Source organism: Emydura macquarii, unplaced genomic scaffold, assembly GCF_026122565.2.
Source record: "Emydura macquarii macquarii isolate MOO-44397 ecotype Brisbane River unplaced genomic scaffold, CSIRO-AGI_Emac_v2 contig_2768, whole genome shotgun sequence".
Lineage (NCBI taxonomy): Eukaryota > Metazoa > Chordata > Testudines > Chelidae > Emydura > Emydura macquarii.
The window spans coordinates 42,081,718-42,102,654 of record NW_027132905.1 but is presented as its reverse complement, the minus strand read 5'-3'; the positions used below and the strand labels follow the sequence as shown (position 1 = coordinate 42,102,654).

Here is a 20,937-nt window from a genome sequence, read left to right as displayed (position 1 = left end):
AGAGAGGGCCACAAGCTGTCCCACTTGGGCCATGTACCTACAGCCAGCTTGGAGAGGAAGTGAGCTGCTGAATCTATCCAGAGACATTGCAACTGAATTCCTTTGGGAGGGAAGAGGTATTCTCTGGGTCAGGGCTGATGCCAGTACTAGAAACCTATTTCTTTCTTCTCCGGACCCAAGTCTTCATTTCTGCTATCGATGCCTAGAAGTTTTATATGAGTGGCTCCTACTAGCCTCATTTGGCGTCAGCCCCTGGCATGTACGTGGCTGGATATGCCCCTCCTGCCTCGAAAGCCTCTGGATTTAGTGCTCTGAATATTCCAGCCTTGTGCGGCCCACTGGGGAGTGAGTGCAAGAGATCTGGAGATCCACAGAGGATAGGAGCACGTATGTGGAGTGAGCAGGGTTGTGTCCTGTCATCGCCAGGCCAGAGACTACGGTGCGTGATCAAGGAGGCTCTATTCAAAATAAAACACTGTGGGGCAAGGGGTTTGCTGTAGCTGGGAGAAGACACTTCCTCCTCTTGTCTGAAGGGAGGGAGGCTTGGGAATAATGGAAACTACCGGGAGCAGAACAGAAGCAGCAGGTGGCCCCAGCTGGAGTCTAGAAAGGGACTGGTAAGAGGGCAGCTGCAGGGAGAGCCCTTTTGCTCCAGTTTAAGATGAGGGAGGTGGTTGCAGGGGCAGGGTAGGCAAGGAGGTGGAGGGCAGCGCCTGTCTGATGGAATGCAGATGCTCCGGCCAGGGCACCCAAGGGAAGCTAGTGAGGGACGTGGCATTTTATTCTGTATGAGCTGTGCTCTCCTGGGCGGTCCATGCACAGGGACAAAAGAGCATAAAAGCGTTAGACTGGGGAAAGTGTGTGTGTGCTTGTGCGTGTGCGTTCTACAACTGCTGCATGCCCTTGAGAGAGTTGAACTGTAAACCAGATGCTTCACACCTTTGGGGAAGCGTTCTGGGCGAGAGGTGGGCTCACGTCCGGGAGAGTCTGAAGGGTCAGCGCTGCGCGCAGAAGGGCAAGGCCACCGGACAGCAGATTCCAGAACTGAGTGGGGGGGGGGGTGGTGCCAGAGAGACGGTCTGTGCCCTGAGAGTGTGCCTAGGGACCCTGAGATTGGGATGGTGGCTGGACTTTGTTCAGGCTCCCAAAACTTGAAACTCCCTGGAGATCCACAGCACTGAGGCTTGGATTGCCCTGGCAGCAGTCCTAGTGGGTGGCCAGGCAAAGGGGCTGGGATCTGTGACAGAACGGTGGATTCCATGTCATCCTTGAAAGCCGCTGTTACGCATGTTGTCCGACCTCCCTACCCACCTAAATCACCCCAGAGGGAGATTTTGTAATGAGCTTGCACAAGCATTTGGTGGGAGCTGCTGGAAACAAAGGCTCCTTTTTCGTGGGGCTCCTGGGCTGACAGCTAGTCAATAAATCAACCCAGACGTCTTTTGTCAGCTTTTGTTGTTGTTTTTCCTTCCTCAGCTTGATTCATTAGGGGAAATAAACAAAGCCCTAAGCCAGCTGCCATGGGAGCTGATTACATCACGGTGAGCACACACAGAGGTCAGTGGAACCTTTAAACACTGTTTGGGCGGACCAGCCCAGCAGAAGCACCATATGGATTTGGCACAGCACTGCTCAGACGTTCTGTCTTTTTCAACTGAAGCAAGTTGTGTGATGAGTTGACAGATCTAGGACTGATGCCCTAGAGAGCAGAGCAGGTGCAGTATGAGCAATGGCAGAGCCTCCTTTTCCGGCACCATTTCACACCACTCACACCTGTCAAAGTGCTTCAACTCTCCCCTGGACTGCCCTCACCCCCAGCTAAGGGGCAGAGCCTAATTAATCTCCAGGGCTCATTCACTCCTCTCTGCTGAGATGACCAGCAAGGATGCCAATTAGTGGCAACTGCAGTCATTGATTTTTTAATGCAGACACCTGTTCCACTCTGTGGAACTCATTGCCACAAGCTATTGAGGAGGCCATGAGTTTAGTAGGATGTAGACAGGGTTCAGACACTGATATGACTAACAAGAATAACCTGCTAGAAGAATACAGATTAAAACCCACCCAACCCATACAAGAGTTTTGGAAGGGATTTAGGACCCTAACTCCCATTGATGTCAATACCTTTGAAGATCTGCACCTTAAAGCCTCACGCTTCAGGCAACCTCTAACCCATGGGGCTGAGGAAGAAATTTTGTCTGTGGGCAGGGTATCCCTTAACTGCCAGCGCAGGGTTTCTTATACTTCGCGATGAAGCATCTGAGACTGGTCACCGGACACTGGGCTGGATAAAGCCCTGCTCTGACCCAGACTGGCAGGGCCTCCGAAGGGGACAGCTGATACTGAAAGGAAGGCCAGGGACCACTCTCCAGAGCTCCCAGGCAGAAGTGCTGGGTGAGAGACCCGCCAGGACCTGTGCAGGCAGCAGTGGGATGCTCCAGCGAGGAAGGCTGCAAAGGACTGTAACCCTGGAGGGAGGGCTGGTCACAAAGACAGGCCCCACTGCACAGAGCTGCAATGCCATGGCCCAGCAGAGGTGACTTGTGGGCACAGTTTGAGTCACTAGGCTGTGCGTGTCCAGCCTTTCTTTGATTGAAGCCTGAGCCTTCACTCTGTTTTCCTGTGTGCGTATGGGTCTTTTCCACTAACCAGCTGTCCTTGCCTTGGCAGTAGAGCTGCACGGGTTGTTTCCTAGGGCTGGCTGTGAGATGGGATGTGTTGGAGCCTCTGTTTATGTAAAAACGCTGGTGTTCTTCCATTATGTCCCCTGTGCACACAGTGGGTTTAAGCGGCTGGCTGCGCTGGGACTCAGTGGGAGAATTCTGGCTCAGCACAGTTTCTCCTGGGTTCTAGGAAGGGGGCTGCTGGCTGGCCCAGGTTGGAGCATGATCCGGCCCCTCCAGGGAGGGTCTCAGTAGCAGTAGCTGGGTGTCATGCACAACAGGATTGTGTGCAGCCCACTGGCTCCCCTGCTCCACTGTGCACCTGGACAGGGCTGGGCAAAACCCAGGCCTCTAAGGCTGAGGAATAAAGCCTTGGCGTAAATCCTGCTGGGTGGGAGACCTGTCTGAGCTGCTGGAGCTGCTCTGCCAGCTTGCACTCAGGCTCCTGTAAGCCCGAATATCCTCCCTCCAAGGGCAGAGGTTGCTTAGCTCCAGATGGACTCTCTTCAGCGCTCACTACAGCCAGACAGGCCGGATACATGCTGGTCGTGCAGTTCTTTTCAGCGCTGCTTAATTAACCGGCAAGACTAAAGGGGTTTGGGGAGCTCAGCTGTGGATGTTCATCAGTGCTGTCAGTCAGCTGCCAAGACCGAGAAGGGCTGATTCACTTAAGGCACCCAACTTTCCGGTGTGGAACCTGGGCAGATTCCCGAGTATAATCAGTGTCTGAGCCCCCGCTGGAACATTACCCCGGGTGTGCTGGCACTTAGGCCTGGGGCGCTGTTAGGTCTGTGTTCGTGAGCCAGCCAGGACAGGGACAGGCCTGCTGGGAAGGAGGTCCCTGGTAGAGCTGTGCAATCTGCTGTGGTACCGGTCCCATTGCATGTGGCCGTCACTTTCCAGGCGTTTGCCTTTAAGTTTCAGGTTCAGAAAACCAGGCCAATTGGCCACCTCTTCTACAGTTTGTCCCCTAGAAAGAAAAATTCCCCCTGGAGCCAGTGGTGCGGGAGATGGCCCAGGGCTGCCACCTTCAGCAAAGCAGGCCTGGTCAGGGGTTCAAGTTTTGCCTGGTGTTAAGACCTGCTAGGAAAGTTTTACTTGGCTCTAGGCCTCAGGCAGTGGCTTTGCAAAAGACTCAGAATCATTCTCCCGCTGTGTGCTGCATTACCAGGATTCCTCTGCCTTCCCGTCTCCCCACCGCAGTTCCCCAACTCAACCCTGCCCTGCACCTCTGTTCTCCCCTTCTCCCTCTCAGCCCCTCCTCCGAGCCGGGCGGGTAGTATCGTTTCTGTTAGTATTTCATCTCTCATTTCCTGATGATCGGTTCCCGCTGATCCCATTAGCAGCTTAACCGGATAAAAGCTGAGTTATTAACACATGGAGATTTCCCTGCAGCTGTCACTCTGTGGCTCGACCTGTCCTAAAAACAAAGAGGATGAACTGAGAATTAACCAGTACCCTGAATTAAGGCAATTAGGAGCACTTCACATATAATAGCACGATTGTTCTGAATCATTTCTCTTTCCAAACCTTGAATTACTCCTCCCTGCCAAGAGATGTGAGATTTTTGTTTCAAAATGAATTCCCCGTTAAAGAAATCTACTACCCATCCCGACATGCTATGTGTTACATGGATTTGTACCTCCTGCACTTTGACAAAGACTATGGAAATGCTTTCTCAGGTCAGCCAGGGCATTTGACTCCTATGTTCACTTAGGAGCCCATCCAGCGGTTACCAAGACTTTTCTTGGCTGTTCCAAGGTTCACAGTTTAGATGAAAACAGAAGTGGGTCTTCCAGCTGAGCTGCTGTTTTGAATCCATTAAAAATGTTTGGGCTGGTGCTGGCTGAAACTTTTCAATATTTCAATGTTAAAAATAATAATTGGGGAACCTGGTTGATGACATTTTGGGGACATTTTTCAACCAATGACACAGAGCTGGGTTTAAGTTTTTAAAAAGATTTCAGGGTTGGGGTTTTGTTGTTTTTTTGTTTTTTTTTAAATGTTTCATTTTGAAAAATATGGGAAACCATTTTTTTGAAAATGATGAAATGTTCCCCTAGGGTTTTGACCAGTACTAGTGAGGTCTTGGGTGGATGGCCCGAGGAAAGATGCCTGAGTGACAGACCAGAGACAAATGTCCTCTAATTATGCAGCCAGGTAAGCTTCCCGCGCACTTAGTCTGCCCCATTGGTGTGTCTCGGCTGGGCAGACCCCATCGATGGAAGGTGGAGGGAGTTCAGTCTCTATGGCCCATCCAATCCTTGGCCTCACAGCTGAGTCTCCTAACAAGGGGAGGGACCAGCTAGCACCAACTGTACCAGTTGTTTTTGTGATGTCACCGGACGTGCTGACTCATTCTACAGACACCACCAAACAGCCATCAGATGATAGTGATTCTGGCCACTGCTCTCTGGCCTGGTCTACACAGCTGGCGAAATTTGGCGGCAGTCGACGGGAGTTACACAAACTACACAGAGTAGCTTGTGTAACTCCCATTGGCTCCGTAATTTCCATTTAGTGCGCCATCTCCACTGTGCTGCGCTTTTTGGGGAGGTGGTTTTATTAAATCAACTTCTGGATTGATTGAGTGGGTCTTCACCTCTGCTCAATTGATCTGGGTAAATCGATCTGACGGTGGCTTGCCGTAGTGTAGACATAGGCTTGTCTGGAGATTCAGGGTATCTATCTATCTATCTATCTATCTACCTATGTAATCACCATTCATGCACTCAGATCATGCTCAACATGTCACCTAGGTTTGAACTGAAGATCCAGACCTGAATTGCTCTTGCTTTCCATTTGAATACCCATCAACCGATCAAGGACGTTAGCATCAGATAAAGTCTCTCACGGGGCTATCCATCACCCTCCAGGCAGCAGGCAGTCCTGATGGATGTCTCCTGTTCCATAAACGTGTGCATGGCTGTGTGTATTTCATTCAGAGGGGGCCAGAGCTGTATCTCTGGAAATAAAAAGCACCCTAGCTCTAAAACAGTGAGGAATGCTAGCCAGGAAAGGGTTCCAGAGAACACGGGACTCAGCAGGAAAATGACAAGTTAGTAAAAATGCAAATGTGACATGTTCAGCTGTCAGTAACAGATTGTTCCAGCTAAACTCAATTATTTCTAACTTGCTTCACCTGACTCCTTTTAAGGGGACTCAGAAGCTGGTTAGATCTCACTGAGGTTGCACAAACATTAGAAAATTAAGCCTCATATCATCCCAGTGAGGCATCATGGGCTGCACAGATGAAAAAGACCTTTTGGGGCACCTAGTCCATCCCTGCAAGGCAGTATGGCACTTCTACACTTATTGTACGTGCACAGGCAGGGACATACTTCATGTTCATTTTGCAGACGACTAAACTAAGCTCTCTGGGGCAGGGCCCATCTTTTTGTTTTTTGTTTGGACAGCACCTAGAATTGGTAAGCTCTTTGGGAGATTGTAGTTTTGGCCTGTGTCTGTACAGCGCCTAGCACAGGGCCACTAGGGTGACCAGCTTCCTGGTCCATAACTGGAGCTCATAGGTCCGACTGCAATACAAATAATAAATGATAATAACTAGGGAGGTTTGAATAAGGACACAAAAGCCAGGAAAGGGACCCAAGAGTCCCAGCTCACACTCTTGGGCATCAGTCATGAAGTGCTGTAAGTAAAGAGAGCAGAGTTGCTCTTTTTATTATTATTTTTTTAAAACATTTACAGAGTTTATTGACTCATAAAATCTATCTGCATGTTTTGCAGTACAGTCACTCTAAGCCGTTAAATCAGAGCTGCTCTTTTGATGGAGGCACTGGACTGCAACCGAGATCTGGGTTTAGTTCAATTCCCCAGTAATCCCCCAGTAATTCCCCAGTTCAATTCCCGTAAAATGGAGATAACAAACTTTCCTTTCTCCCACCTCTTGAATCCCTGATCTATTTAGACAGTCAGCTTCAGGGCCAGAGCTGCCTGTCACCATGTGTATCCAACACCTAGCACCTGATCTCAGCTGATGCTCATTCAATACAATAATAATTACTATGTGCAGAATTGTGTGATACCTATGATGTCCCCCTCTGGTGGCTGGGCTGCCCAGTGGTCAATGAGATGGCCACTGCCCCTGAGCTAAGAGAAGAAGGTCTTTTAGCTCAGGTAGTAGGGGCTCATGCTTTTAGACCCATAGGTCCTGAGTATGATCCCTGCAGCTGATGTTTATCTATCTTAGGTACTTGTATGATCTCTGAACTCCTGACAGTCTTCACCATATTTATCCTCACAACGGCCCTGTAAGGCAGGGCAGTGCCGCTATCCCCACTATCCAGAGGGGGAACTGAGGCACAGGGAGGCTAAGTGACTTGACCAAGGATCACACAGGAAGTCAGTGGTGGAGCAGGGAATGGAATCTGGGTCTCCAGTTAATGCTCTAACCAGTGACCAGTCCTTCCTCAAGCTGGGACATTGCCTTGTGATTGCTGTTCAAAGATTCCCCTTTATTTTCACACTCGTTCCTCTCCGGGCTGTGGGGTGCTGTGCAGGCTGATAGTCCACAAAGCGTGGAAGGCTGGCTCAAGCCCCTGCTGGCAATAAGGGTTTTATCTTATTCACCATTAGACTCCGGCTGGAATGAATCCAGACTCAGGCTGGTGTCAGTGCTGAGTGTCGGCTTTGAAACCATCCCTGGATAGGCTGCGTCTGTTTTATCTGGCGAGAACTTGACACCAAAGATAAATAATAACGGGCAAAACAGCTGGATTAGCTTCGGCGTCACCTGCAGGGCTGAGGCGAGGAGAGCCTGGGGAAGAATGAAAGAATCGGGGCTTCTCTGTGGAGAGAGGACTAGCTTGGCCCATTAGCCACAGATATGAGCAAGGGGAGTTGCGTAAACTGCACCACCCCAGGATCAGCTCTAGGTGCTGCAGCCACCTCTTCAAGGTGCAAGGGCTCTTGTGCCCTCCTCTTGCTCTGGGAAGGGAAGTAGTCCACTGCAGCCTTTGAAAGGGTGCAACTAACTTCCCCTTCCTCGCCCCCTGCTTCTTTGGGGTTGGGAGATGGAGCCCTGTAACCTGGATGTGGCTGGTTCTTGTGCCTACGAGGTACATTCCCTTTGATCCTGAATTGCCTTTGCCAAAGTGCGGTCTGATCAGATCCTCTGCGGCTGGTGGAAGCAGGCTGGCAAGAGAACCGCATCTCGAAAACCATCCAGCAGAGAGTCGATGCAGCTGAGAAGTCAGCTCTGTGCCCTTGGTAAATGTTAACACCCTTCCCTCCACATGCACTATTAACTCCACAACAAAGCCACGAATTGTAGACTGCTGCAGAAGACTAGCTCAGCTTTGTCACTTTCCGCGGCACTTATGCGGATCACTGCACAGTAATTAGATATTGACATATCTCCTCCCACACCTCTGCGTGCCTTCGAACTCATTAAAAGCAATTCTATGGTGTAGCTCCCCAAGGAGCTGCCTGGCAGTGGCTTGTGAAAGAAAGAGATATTTTACTGCCGCACAAACAATCTCTCCAACATCTGGGTTTCTAGACAGATAATGGAGACCTGACGAGGTTCCTCTATCATGGCTTTTTCCCAAATGAACTGAAAGGATCCTGGACAACATGGACCAACGACATGATCTGGCATAGCAAGTCCAATGGATTTCCCAGCTACCTACCCTGGCGTGGGGGATTAAGCAAAGGAATCCCTACACAAGTGATTGCTGGGATTGTTCAAAAATAGTTATTTATATTGTCACCATTGAAAGTGAGACGCCTCAAAAAGTTCCCAGCTCAGTGCAGTGACACCTGATTTACATACTAAAGCAGAATATCAGGCTCAGAGTTTTCCAAAGAGGCCCTTCAAGCTTTTTTTTTTTTTTAAGGACTCTGTAGTGATATAATTAAATCTGATCTGCTGTAAACGGTCGCAGTAGGCTGGGTGGGTCTCTTACTCTCCTTGTATGTGTGTGGCACAGCGCCCCTCCCCCAGCCCCGGGCACAGGAAAAGAAGTTACTGTCTACAGCAATAAAACAGTCTCTTAGAAGGTGTCTGAGCGAGCTGCCAGTCCCCTTAGAGCCTCTGTTAGCTGCTGTAGTTTCACAAAGACGCTATTATGGAACTGTAGCACCGTTTCCCTTTGGTGCCACTTACACCAGCCACTGGAAGGTTGGATGTGAAATCTGCTCCCTGCCATGGGATCAGAACATCCCCACACTCCTGAATCCAGCTCCAAATTTCCCATCCAGGGTCCTTCTTTACCAAAAGAGCCAGGAGCTTGGAGCAGCAGAATTCAGCCCAGATCTCTGCAATCTGGAAATGGCTAGTGAAGATGTATTACAGTTGCTCTACAGCCAGGCAGTCACATCCCCATCAGACCCTTGGTCCGGTTTCCAAAATATGGGTCCCTTGGGTCCAGTTTCCAAAATACTCTCACTCAAAATTGATCCAGCAGAAACCATCTCAGATGAACCCTCAGTTCGACAAGAGGGCAAGTGCTGTCCATATGGCACAACTGTAATATGATTTCTGCCCCTGAACTGCTGAAAGAGCCTCCTGAGTGCAGTATATGGTGTACTTAGCAGTTAACAATTGCACTCATAGCAGGATGAGAGGGTCTCTGAATCATTCAGCGTCTTCAGCACCAACAGCTGAAATGAGCAGTGAGAACAAATCATCCTCACTTCAGAATAACTCAGCAACCTTAATGAAAGCTCAGTGGGAGCCAGATGGTGATTTGTATTGCGGTGACACCCAAAGGCCCCAGTCAGAATCGGGGCAGGGTTGTGTTAGGTGCTGTACAAACACATACGAGACCTTTTCCCCGCTGCACAGGGTAGAAGAATGTTACACACATTCGGACCTGTAATTACAAGATTTTACAGGAAGATCTATGGTCTTGGGGGTCAAGGCCCTTGACTAGGAGATGAGGGTTCAATTCTCAGCTCTGTGTGACCATGGGCAAGTCATTTAATCTCTCTGCATCTTTGTTCCCCATCTGTAAAGGGGGATAATGATCCTCCCTTTGTCTGACTTGTCTATTGAGCATGCAAGTGCTTTGGGGAGGGACTGTCTCACTATGTGTATGTACAGCCCCTAGCACAGCAGGGCCCTGATTTTGATCAATACAAATTAATTAAGAATACCTCAAGCCCCATGTCAGTGCTGAGAAAGTAAAGCCTGCACTTTGCATTTGTGTTGCTCAAACACTCTGCTTCTCTCTAGCAGCACTACCTTGGGGATAACATGGCTGTTGCAATCTAGCTGTTGTCTGTGTGTGCAGCAGCTCCCAGGAACTCTCAGCTCAGGGAGCCTGGGTGTGCAGAAACATTTCAGACCAGCTTGGCAGGGTGCTTCTCTCCCTGAACGTGGCTCCTATTCACGCTAATGCAGTCCTCGTCTGGCACTGATTTCAAGCACAGAGTCCTTCGAGGGGAGCTTCCCAGGAGCAAAAGGTGCTTTCCTGAAAGAATCACTCCCAAGGACAAGTCATCAGGACTACAGGTTATATAATGAGGAGCAAGGAAAGTCAACTGTGTGCTTCTGCTGGGAGGCCTGTGCTTGCTCAGAAAACCTCTCATCACATCCTTCACATGTGCTGTGCAGACAAGGATTGATCTGAACAACTCTCACCCAAGTGAACATTGAGGAGACCAAGGATTCTCGGAAGTCAAGACAGAAGGCTACACACTTCTCTGCTCCCACGGCCAAACTATGAGAGGCACAACCCATTTCTGAGCCCACACACGCTACAGCCTGAATTTCCTGTTCTCCCACGTGCAAATCAAACTGCTGTTTCCCATTCCCTCCACTGAGCTTTCCAGAATCCCCATTCCTTCCAAAGGACTCTGCAGCCACTCCTGAGGCTGCCAGCTGGCTGATAAGACTCTAGTCTGCAGAGCACGTCTGGCCAGCACCTTCCAGCAAACTCTGTCTACTCTATTTAACCCTAATATTTCGACTGCACTCATCACCATAGCAGCCGGGCATGCCACAGGGGCTCACAATACCACGGACAAGATGAAGAGAATTGTCAGGGCCAAACACACCCAAGATTAGTCATCAGAATTTTTTTTCCAACAGGAAAAAGGCTTTTATTTTTTTTTGCCAACAGGGAAATTTCCACGCAAAATGTTTGATTTTTATCGAAAAATGTTTGAGTTTATATCACAGGCTGGAAATCACCCCTGGAATTTTGAAATCTTTCCTGGAGGAAAAATAATCTTTTCCTGCCGAACTCTAGTCCGTCTCTTGGAAAGCCCTTTTTTTTTTCCCCCTCCAGTATCCCATGAAATTGTTGATCTCACACAAGGTTTGTATTGTATGCTCATTCTAGGGCAAAGGGGTCTGAAGTTGCACTCCAGGACTGCTGGGTTCCACTCCCTACCATGCTACTGATTAGCCATTCACCTTGGGCAAGACATGCAACCTGTGTTTGCCTCAGTTTCCCCATCTGCTCAATGAGGATGTTTCCTTCCTCCAGAGATGCTGAGACTACATATGTAAAGTGCTTTATATCAGCGTGAGAGAAATAATCTCCAGTTCTTCACATGGGAGTGATCACAAGTCAAGCAAAAGACCTTCATTCATTGCAGTTCTTGTTGCCTTAAAAAAGAGTTATTGTTTGCAGAGCATGTTGAGATCCCTGGATAGGAGGGGCAATGATTATCAGTCTGTTACCGTATTCAAGTCTTTTATCTGCAAAGAAATTGTGGTGGGAGAGTTGAGGACAGAGCAATTTCAATGTCAGAAAAGACCATCCTGACCTGGGAAAGTGGGCAGAGAGTGGTACCCGGGGGCTGGATGCTAAGTGGCTTGGGTGGAGAAACAAGCTGCAGAGGATTGGCTCGCGCAGGCAGCAAATTTGAGGTAGCAGCTTGAGAGTCAACCCTGTGAACAGCGCAGTGTTGCACAGCTCCGGAGCCAGCTCAGAAGGGAAGACACTGCTCCCGTCTAAGTGCCTGGGAAGGCAGACAGCTGTGTGCACCGAAACCACACATGCTGCTCCAGTCAGCTTTTGTCTCGTTGCTTTCAGCACTGCACAGCGGGCAGGGATTCCAACGGGGAGGAAGAAGCAGCTCTCGCTTGTTCTTTTCACCGGGCACATCAATTGGAAGAAAGTTGGGTAGTTGCTTGGTTCTGGGATACTGGCCACAAATAGAGGATTCAAAGTCACGGAAGAGTCTCTGAAAGTGCCTGAGCCTCAGATTCTTAGAAAGCAGGACATGCTGAAAGCTGTAAGAGGATGCTAAAACGAGGCAATCTCAGGAGCCATGCAGCACATCGAGGCTAGGACAGAAACTGCCGGGAACTCCTTGGGACTGTATTCCCATAAGGAAGAGCCACAGAAGACGGAGAGCGCGTGGAAGAGAAAACAAGGAAACATTATGGATTCAAAAGCAAAGCAATAGCCAGTAGCTGGTTCATGACCAAACTTCCAGCCGGCGCAGCTCTGTTCTCAAACTACAACAGAGGCAGTGCTGGAAGAGGCTATACTGCAGGGCACGATCCTGGCCTGGCCAGGCTGCGATGCACCATCCCTAGTGTCCTTGATGTTGCTGTCCGGCTAGTCATTCTCTGCTGGCTTCAGGCTGAGGAAACAAAGCCCCAGAGCTCCACGTTCAGGTTCGTGGCCAACAGCAAAGGCAGGGGGAAAGAGGAATAAGAAGCTTCTTGGAGAATGTCCGACCAGGAGATGGAGGACTTTGAAGCGGACAATCTGTCCGACACGGCCCGGATGATGCCCAGCCTCCCTCCTTATGACATGGATGACCAGCTTCTTCCCAGGGAGCCGCGGAGCGCCTGCTGCTGCTGGGCTTGGACGCTGCTGGTGGTCGCCACGAACTCGCTGGTCCTTCTCGTGAACGTGCTCCTGGTGGTCGCCATCTTTGCCATCGTGCTGCTGCCGACCATCGTGGTGGTGTACTTTGGCTTTCAGTGCCACTCCCGGGTAAGTGAGCACGGCCCCGCATGGGCCTCAGCACCAGACCCAGTACAGGGACCCCGGCTGCCCTGGGATTCTTTCCTGAACCCCTTGGAGGAAAAAAGGGCGGGAACAGAGGCTTTAAAAACCAGGCTGGGATTTCTCAACATTAGCTTAATTTTCAAAAGACGTGTGTGTGGGAGGAGTGAGCGAGTGTGTGTGTCTGAGTTAGTGGGGGTGAGGGACAAACAGACAGATAGACAGACGCACGTCCAGAATGTGCAGTGGGGTATGAGCATCTCTGCACGCCAGTCACTGCAACTGCTTCAAAGTCCCCCAGGAGACCTGACTTTACTTTAGCAACAGTTCTCCTGTAGGGCCTGATCCAAAGCCCATCAAAATGGACGGGAGTCTGGCCTTTGACTTCACTGGACATTGGGTCAGGTCCTTATTCTAACACTTCCCGAGTGCTCCTTGCCTTCCCCTTTCAGCAGAGGCCACTAAGGTGTAATTCACAGGTGGGAGCAATGGTCGTTGGTAAGAAGCTAAGGAACAAAAAAAGATCGAGACCAACTTCCTAGACCAGTGGCTTTCAACCTTTTCAGACGACTGTACCCCTTTCAGGAGGCTGATTTGTCTTGTGTCCCCCAAGTTTCACCTCACTTAAAAACCACTTGCTTACAAAAATCAGACCTAAAAATACACAAGTGTTGCTGCGCACTATTACTGAACAATCGTTTTCTTCCTTGTTTTTGGCATATAATTATAAAATAATTCAAGTGGAATATAAATATTGTCCTTACATTCCAGTGTATAGTATATAGAGCAGTATAAACGAGTCATTGACTGTATGAAATTTTAGTTTGTACTGACTTCGCTAGTGCTTTTTATGTAGCCTGTTGTAAAACTAGGCAAATATCTGGATGAGTTGATGTACCCTCTGGAAGACCTCTGCCTACTCGCAGTGGGACGCATGCCCCTGCTTGAGAACCCCTGCTCCAGAATATCCAGTCCCCACCCAGATAAAATCATGGCTTGAGCCGGCTTGGCTTTAAGTCCATTCCTGGTATAGAAACAGCAGGGTTTTTTTCCACTAATAAAATATTTCCTAGGAGAAAACAAAAGCATTGTACTGTTCGGTTAGGCCACTCTCAGCCTGGCATGGGGGGAAAGGGGCTAGATAAACTCTCTGCATTGGGGCAAGCAAGTAAGTATCCTCTCTCCTGAATGCAGGGAGTTTAGCTCCAACCTCCGGGGCCTGAGATTTCAAGTTCCCTTTACACCAATATTTGAATCTTGACCAAGAAATCCCGTCTTTACCCTTGTCCCACCCCAACTGCAGGAGACTGTTTCCTGGGCAGCAGGCTGACGAGTTGCCCGTACTGATTTGTAAAGAGATCTGACAACAATGCATCCCCACTCAGGCAAAGCTCCCAGAGCAGATAATGGGAGTTGGGTGATGCAGCCGAGGCAGGGGTTGGTCTTCGGGGTTCATGTCGCCATGTGGCTTGCTGTGCATTCGAAGGGATTCTCTGCTCTGCTTGATGCATGCCGGGTGGCTCCCATTCACAGGCTGTGCCGGGGTGCTTTGATAAGGGAACAGAGTGTGCTGAATTCCACATGTCCAATAACCTAAAGATCTCCAAGCCCTGAGAGACACTAGTTCATCCAGGGCACCCACCTTCCAGGGTGGACAGCACACAGCTGTTCCCTTCCTTCCAGAGACGTGGAGACTGCGGCACAGCGAAGTTGCACATGTTGCTTGGGGCTGCACAGTGAGCCAGCAAAGAGCCAAGAGGAGAATCTAGAGTCTGAGTCTCTGTTGCTTGGGTACTCATTGGGGCTAGTGTAAAGGGGTCCTAGATCCTGAAGAATCGTGTTTTACACGCAGTTTGCACTGGCATAAAAGGGTCAGGCCCAGGGTATGCATGATGTTCTTTACTGTTTATTCAGCGATGTGTAATCGTGGTCTCTTTCAATGCTCATTTCTTCTCGTTTACGTGCAGATTTAGTAGAGGGCTTGGGTGCAGACTGGATGATAATGCAGTCAGGTGTGTGTGTTCAGGCACACGGCCACCTGTGAACTCCTTTGTCTGGCCATCTGCAAAATGTCCTCATTGAAAGGGTTAAAGCAGTTCTCTGGGATGCTCGCTCAGACCCAAGGCAACCGATGGTTTGAGCTCAGCAGATAATGCTGTAGCTCAGCTGATGGAGCTTTCCCCTAGTGCCATAGGAGGTTTCAGTGGTTGGGTTCCTGCCAGCCCTGACACTCAGTGCAGGACTAAAGGGGTGCTAGTTGCTGGATGAGATGTTAATGCAGCGGTCCCTTTTGGCCTGAAAAGGGGAAGTGAAAGATCCCATCTCCATGGCATTTGAGGAGGGATTTGCAATAGGCTTGGTGCACTGGGGGAGTTCCCTCCTTGAGGAACACGGGCCTTTCGCTAGACCTGTGTGAAGCTTCCCGTGGGGTCGAGGTCAGATGTGTGTGCAAACTTCAGCCCCTGCTTGGGGAATATTAATGCGACTGGGCTGAGGTTTGTTCACCCAGAAGAGAAGCTGGCAAGTATCCCATTGCCCACATCCGCCCCCTCCTCCCCCCGAACCATAGCGTCCCCTTCCTCTTGACAATCACAAGATCCTTCCCCCCGACAGTGTCCAGGATGATAAGGGCATTCTCTGGGTCTTGGTGGGAAGATCCCCTGGGAAGTCTGAGTTATGTGCCCAGCTCAAACCTTCAAGGGAACCTGCAAGTCTCCAGCCCAGTCTCCTGGCAGGAGCTGACCACTGCATAGCTCCCATGGCCCTCGGGTGCTGGGTGTCTCATGTGGGTGAGCCCCACTAGTGTTCTACCCTCCTCGGACCCTGGCAGGCTGCCAGGTGAGCTTTCGCTGAGCAGGTTACAGCTACCTCTGTTTCATGACGCATCTCACCTCGCTTTGACACATGCTTAGCCTCTACAGCAAACCGATTCTTTTCCACACTGAAGTTCTTTTTCCCCACTCCGCTCCTGTAATATTAGGGGAAAACTCCGACTGACGTACAGAGAACAGGCCATGTTGACGTGCCCGCTGTTAAATATATTGGAGACCAGAACTCCAGATTTGAAATTTGGGGGGAGATCAAATTCCGAGGCAAATCCAGAGGCAGGCTTCAAAGCTTGGGTTGATCTTGTATTTAAGCGTGTGGGCTTTTATAGAGGGAGAAGAAATCGGGTCAGCTTTTGGTCTGTCTCGTATATTTTAGGAGCGGGTCTGGAGGAAAGGCAATACTTGGGCGGGTCTGGAGGAAAGGCAGATTTCTGTATTGCTGATTTCTCTGAGGGCCCAAAGCTGAAGACGTCAGTTAGTTTCTGCTCTCCCCTTGCTTAGGCAAAATTCCCATTGAAGTCATTGGAAATTTTGCTCAAGGAGATTTAGCCCCTTGTTATTCAAGGAGCTTTTGCACCAGTTTTAGCCCAGTGTAACTCCACTGACTTCCCTGAAGTTCCTCATGATTGACACCAATGTGAGATCAGAATCCACTCAGCAGGGTGCCAGTCATATGGGATGTGTGCTTTGCTCCAAAGAGGAAAGACTTAACCCTGTGAATGCTGGCAGGAGTGCTCTAGGATTTATTCTGACACTCCCCAGGATGCTGGGGAGCTGTAGCTCTGTCAGGTGTAATTTTTTATTCCTGTTTTAATTAACAAGCAGCTGTGACACAGATCAAGTAAATACATTGCCGGGGTCGACAGAGAATTCTGCGCAGCTTCAGTTACTCACAGCAGTTTGCATTTTAATGTCACAATATTTCTCGGTAACTCCCCTGCAGCATCAGCACTCCAGAGGCAGCGATAGCAGCCGGCTCCTAGTCCTGGGGCAGCCATCTCCCCCCGGCCTTTAATTTGTTTTTGTTAATTTCATTTTAATTAAGCCCTCTTCCTGCAAGTGTCCTTCTCTGTGACTTACCTCGTGATGATAATAATAATCACATTTGATAAAAGATACGCACATGCCCCGTCCTGCAGATCTGAGCGTGTGGTGAGGGCCAGCTTCCCAGTTGCCGTTTTTTATTTATTCCCATTGAAAAACTCATTTTGTTGCTCTTCGGTATTCTGCCTCTCTGCGTGTTGGCTTCAGGTGGACGCTCTGCTCTGAGTTTTTTGGGGGGATTTATAAAGAATGTTTATGGATTTCTGTGTCTCATTATATTTCCCTGGTTTGCTCATTTGTCTGACGTGGGGACATGATATGAACATCTCCGTCCTTGTGCCATCACACTTCTGTTTTCCTCTCTGGGCGAAAGGAGACAATAGAACATCTTGGCAAACAAAGACTCAGGCCCAAATCTTCAAAGGTATTTAGGAGCCCAACTCCTGTTAAAATCAATGGGACTTAGGCACCCAAGTACAGTTGAAGATCTCAGGCTCAAGCCCTGATCTTGCTTTGAGAAGTGGTTGGGAGCAGTCCTGTGTCCATGCAGTGCTCCCCTGATGTGAAGGGGGCACTGTGTGGGCAGAGGGGTTCACGTATGCAAATCTCAAAGCTGGATCAGGGCCGGGTGTGTACGGCTCACATTTGCAAACGTCACTAGTGATTCTGGGTGTCTCCATTTTTGGGCGCCCATCTTAAAACACCTGAGAAGGAGCTGTCAGTCAGTCAGTGTTCAGCACCCATCCTTTGAGAAGGTTTCCATCCAAATACTGATCCAGTCTGATGACTAAAATAAACCTCAGAAATCAGAGGACAACATCTAATGACGCTGCACACCGAATAGAAGTCAGGCTGGCATCACGCTTTAGTGGAAAGGATTAAAGTCAGACCAGGGGATTAAAAAGTAAGAACACATACCCTACGCTGCTCTGGTTTTTGCCACTAGCCTGAACTACGCAATTCATCAGATGCTTAAAGACAGCAATAAATGTAATAACCATGCATGATACACAAACCAGATGAAACCATTGGTGTGACCAGTGTCCCCGGATAAGTCCACTGCCGAAAACTACAGCCTCCCATGTTTTTTCTCTCTCTGACCCAGATCCAACACAGCCTGGAAATCAGTGGCAAGACTCAGCTGACCTCAGTAAAGCTGGATTAGGGTCTATGTGATTAGATTTGTTGTAGTTCATAAAGAGCCTTATCCAGCAAAGACAAAGACTTTCCAGTGAGTTGATGGGTAGTTGGAGCAGTCTGTGTAAAGTGCTCCCTTTCTCAGGGCCCAGTTCTGCACAGATGTACTATCTAGTAGAGAGCTTAGTGCCACGACTCCTCCATTGAAACCATATGGGACAACTCTCAGGAGTCAACACTGCATCTGGGAATCCTGTGTTTGCAAGCCTGGGCTGTGATTACCAATCAGGAATTGTTAGAAATAAACTGTGTAGGAACCCATTTCTTCTCTCTCTCTCTCTCTGTGTTAGGGATGGATACTGAACTGCTTACTCAGGAAATCGCCCATTGACTCCACTGTGAGTTTCCCCTGCAGGACTGGGTCCTTCAGTATTGTCAATTTCAAGTATGCCCCAGCTGTCATTTGCCTTCCTGCCGAACAGAGCCCTAAGCTAAAAGCACCTGCATCCACCTGTTTTACTCAGCTCAGTGCACTGAAAAATATTGAAAATAACATTTATTTCCCTTCCTTTTAATAACATAAACTGCATCTCCTAAGTGAGCTGCTGCATTCCATTGCATCCCATCTCTGCCCCGTGCCGTAGAGTGCCCAGCATGGGTATAGGGCATGAAAAATGATCCAATCTGTGCAGGTGGGTGACTTTATTGGAGGGCTGAAGGAACAAGAGAGAATTAGAAGCTCTTATTACAAAACAAAAAGACACCCCAGGGACAGATCTTTACCCAGTGTGAATCAGTACAGCTTTATTGACCTCAGTGGAGCTATGCAACATTACCCCAGCCGAGGGCTTGGTCCAAGATTTACCTTCAGAAACATTGAGTGTAGGGGTTCACCTCATCATCTATTATCCTCAGACGCACCTCTAAGAAATGTCTAGTGTGGTCATGAACATCTGCTAGCTAGAGAGGAGAGCCGAATGGAGTTAGTGCTGGTAAAATCCAGGCAATCTCCTCATGGAAATAAATCACTGTCAACAGATTAAACTTCCCTCTTTGTTAAAATATGGCATCGAGTTAAATCCCCGCTGCTCTGTGCCCAAAACGCTTGCTCTCGGTTCTCCTCCCATTTACACCAGTGGCGAGAGGACACAAGGTGATGCGCTTCTCTCTAGGCTCTGGACATTTGCTTTGCACCTTCCTATTACTTTTCCCACAACAAAGGGTTGGGACGCGGGTTTCTAACCATCAGAGGAGTGAAGTTCTGGAATAGCCTTCCAAGGGGAGCAGTGTGGGCAAAAAACCTAGCTGGCTTCAAAACTGAGCTTGATAAATTTATGGAGGGGATGCTATGATGGGACAGCTTAGTTTGGCAATTGACTGATCTTTGACTACTGGTGGTAGATATGCCAATGGCCTGTGACGGGACGTTTTATGGGGTGAGTTCTGAGTTATAACAGAGAATTCTCTCTTGGGTGTCTGGCTGGTGAGTCTTGCCCACATGCTCAGGGTTTAACTGATCGCCATATCTGGGGTCAGGAAGGAATTTTCCCCCAGGGCAGATTGGCAAAGGCTCTGGGAGTTTTCACTTTCCTCTGTAGCATGGGGCACAGCTCACTTGCTGGTGGATTCTCTGTACCTTAAAATCTTTAACCATGATTTGGGGACTTTAATAACTCAGTCACAGGTCAGGGGTCCATTACAGGAGTGGGTGGGTGAGTTTCTATGCAGAAGGTCAGACTAGATGATCATATTGGTCTCTTCTGACCTTAGCGTTTGAGTCTATGAGTGAAGGCATTTTTAGTCCTGATAGAAGCCTGCTGTGAATTTTAAGAGTCTGTTCTGATAATATTTAACAGTGTAAGCCTAAGTAGAATGGCACATGTATAAGAAATTGCAGATCAATCATGTTTATAAGAAAAAAAAAAGATAAAATAACTAAAGGTCTAGAAAAGACTGGTGTGAACTAACACTAAACCTGTACTGTTAGGGGTGGAGAGTTAACATGGAAGTGAGAGGCTAACACATAGGAATAAGAAAAGATAACAAAAAGTTATAAATAACTTTGTGTAACAAAGGGAGGTGGAAGCTGTATTGTCTGATGCTGGAGGCAACTGTTCTAGGATCATCCTGATGAGCTTCCCACTTGCAAGTAATTGATCACTACTTGCTGAGAATTTTGCCTTCAAATAGATTTATTCGTCCCATCTGATGAATAAGCGCATCTTAATCCAAGTACTCTCAATCCATTTCTCTGAACACAAAGGTGCAAGACCCCTGATGCAGGCTGACAGACCAGGGCCTGAAAGCACAGGAACTGAGGGTCTTGTCTTCCTTCGGCACTGAGGAAGCCACTGCTGTTCTTAACGGGAGCATTTGGTCAGTAATGTTCATTTCAAGTTAATAAATGGCCACAGGTTGATGGAGAATCTATTGCTAAAATACTAACCCCTCCCACCCGCAAGAATCAATGCTATTGTTGAGCAAGGCTACTCTCACCACCAGTGGAAACTGATGTGTCAAAGGATCTAAAGCTGTGGTTGTAGATACATCTAACACAGTGGTTCTCAGCCAGTGGTCCGTGGATCCCTGGGGGTCCGCAGACTGTGCCTAAGATTTCCAAAGGGGTACGCACCTCCATTTGAAATTTTTTAGGGGTCCACAATGAAAAAAAGGTTGAGAACCACTGATCTAACAGATCTCAGCCATCACCCTAGGGTCATAGGGTGTTAAACTGCGTCTGGGCTAGGTGCAAAGTCCTGCTGAAGAGGGTTTTAGTGAACAGGATTGGTAGATAATGCCTTTCCCTTGAGTCTAGACAAAGCCGTAGGATTTGGCACATTACAATGCTAAACGTGGGATGTCTTGTTGCCAGCCAGCCAAGCAGCCTTCCCTCTTGAGTGCATGGGACTGGGAGTCAGAACTCCTGCTTCTCTTCTCGGCTCTGACACTGTGTGATCTTGGGCAAGTCACCTAATTCCATCCTGCCTTATTTACTCACTCACCTCACCGGCATATTGTGAAGCTTAGCTAGATCTGTGTAATGCGCTTTGACCTCCTGGATGAGGGGGTTGGGCGTGGAAGTGCTGCGCCGTGGTTGGTACTTAGCAAAGCAAGAAAGGCTGAGGTTGTGGTTTGGGCACCGGGGTGGGACTCAAGAGGTTGGGGGTTTAATTCCCAGCTCTGCTACAGGCTCCCTATGTGGCGCCAGGCAAGTCACTGAATCCATCTGGGCCACAGACCATGCCTGTAAAATGAGGGTGATCGTACTTCCTTTCTCCCCTCCTTGTCTGTTCAGCCAGGGAGCTCCTTGGGGCAGGGACGGTCTCTTAC

At 48.9% G+C, this 20,937-nt stretch overlaps 1 protein-coding gene across 1 annotated transcript in view; it reads left to right on the top strand.

The window, feature by feature from the left end:
• Nucleotides 1–11,436: 11,436 nt before the first annotated feature.
• Nucleotides 11,437–20,937, top strand: part of TMEM88B (transmembrane protein 88B) — a 39,388-nt gene continuing 29,887 nt past the window's right edge. Inside the window, exon 1 of the mRNA XM_067567239.1 lies at nt 11,437–12,586. Within this exon, the coding sequence (XP_067423340.1) occupies nt 12,317–12,586 (270 nt within the window). The 5' untranslated portion in view covers nt 11,437–12,316. The remainder of the gene's footprint in view (nt 12,587–20,937) is intronic.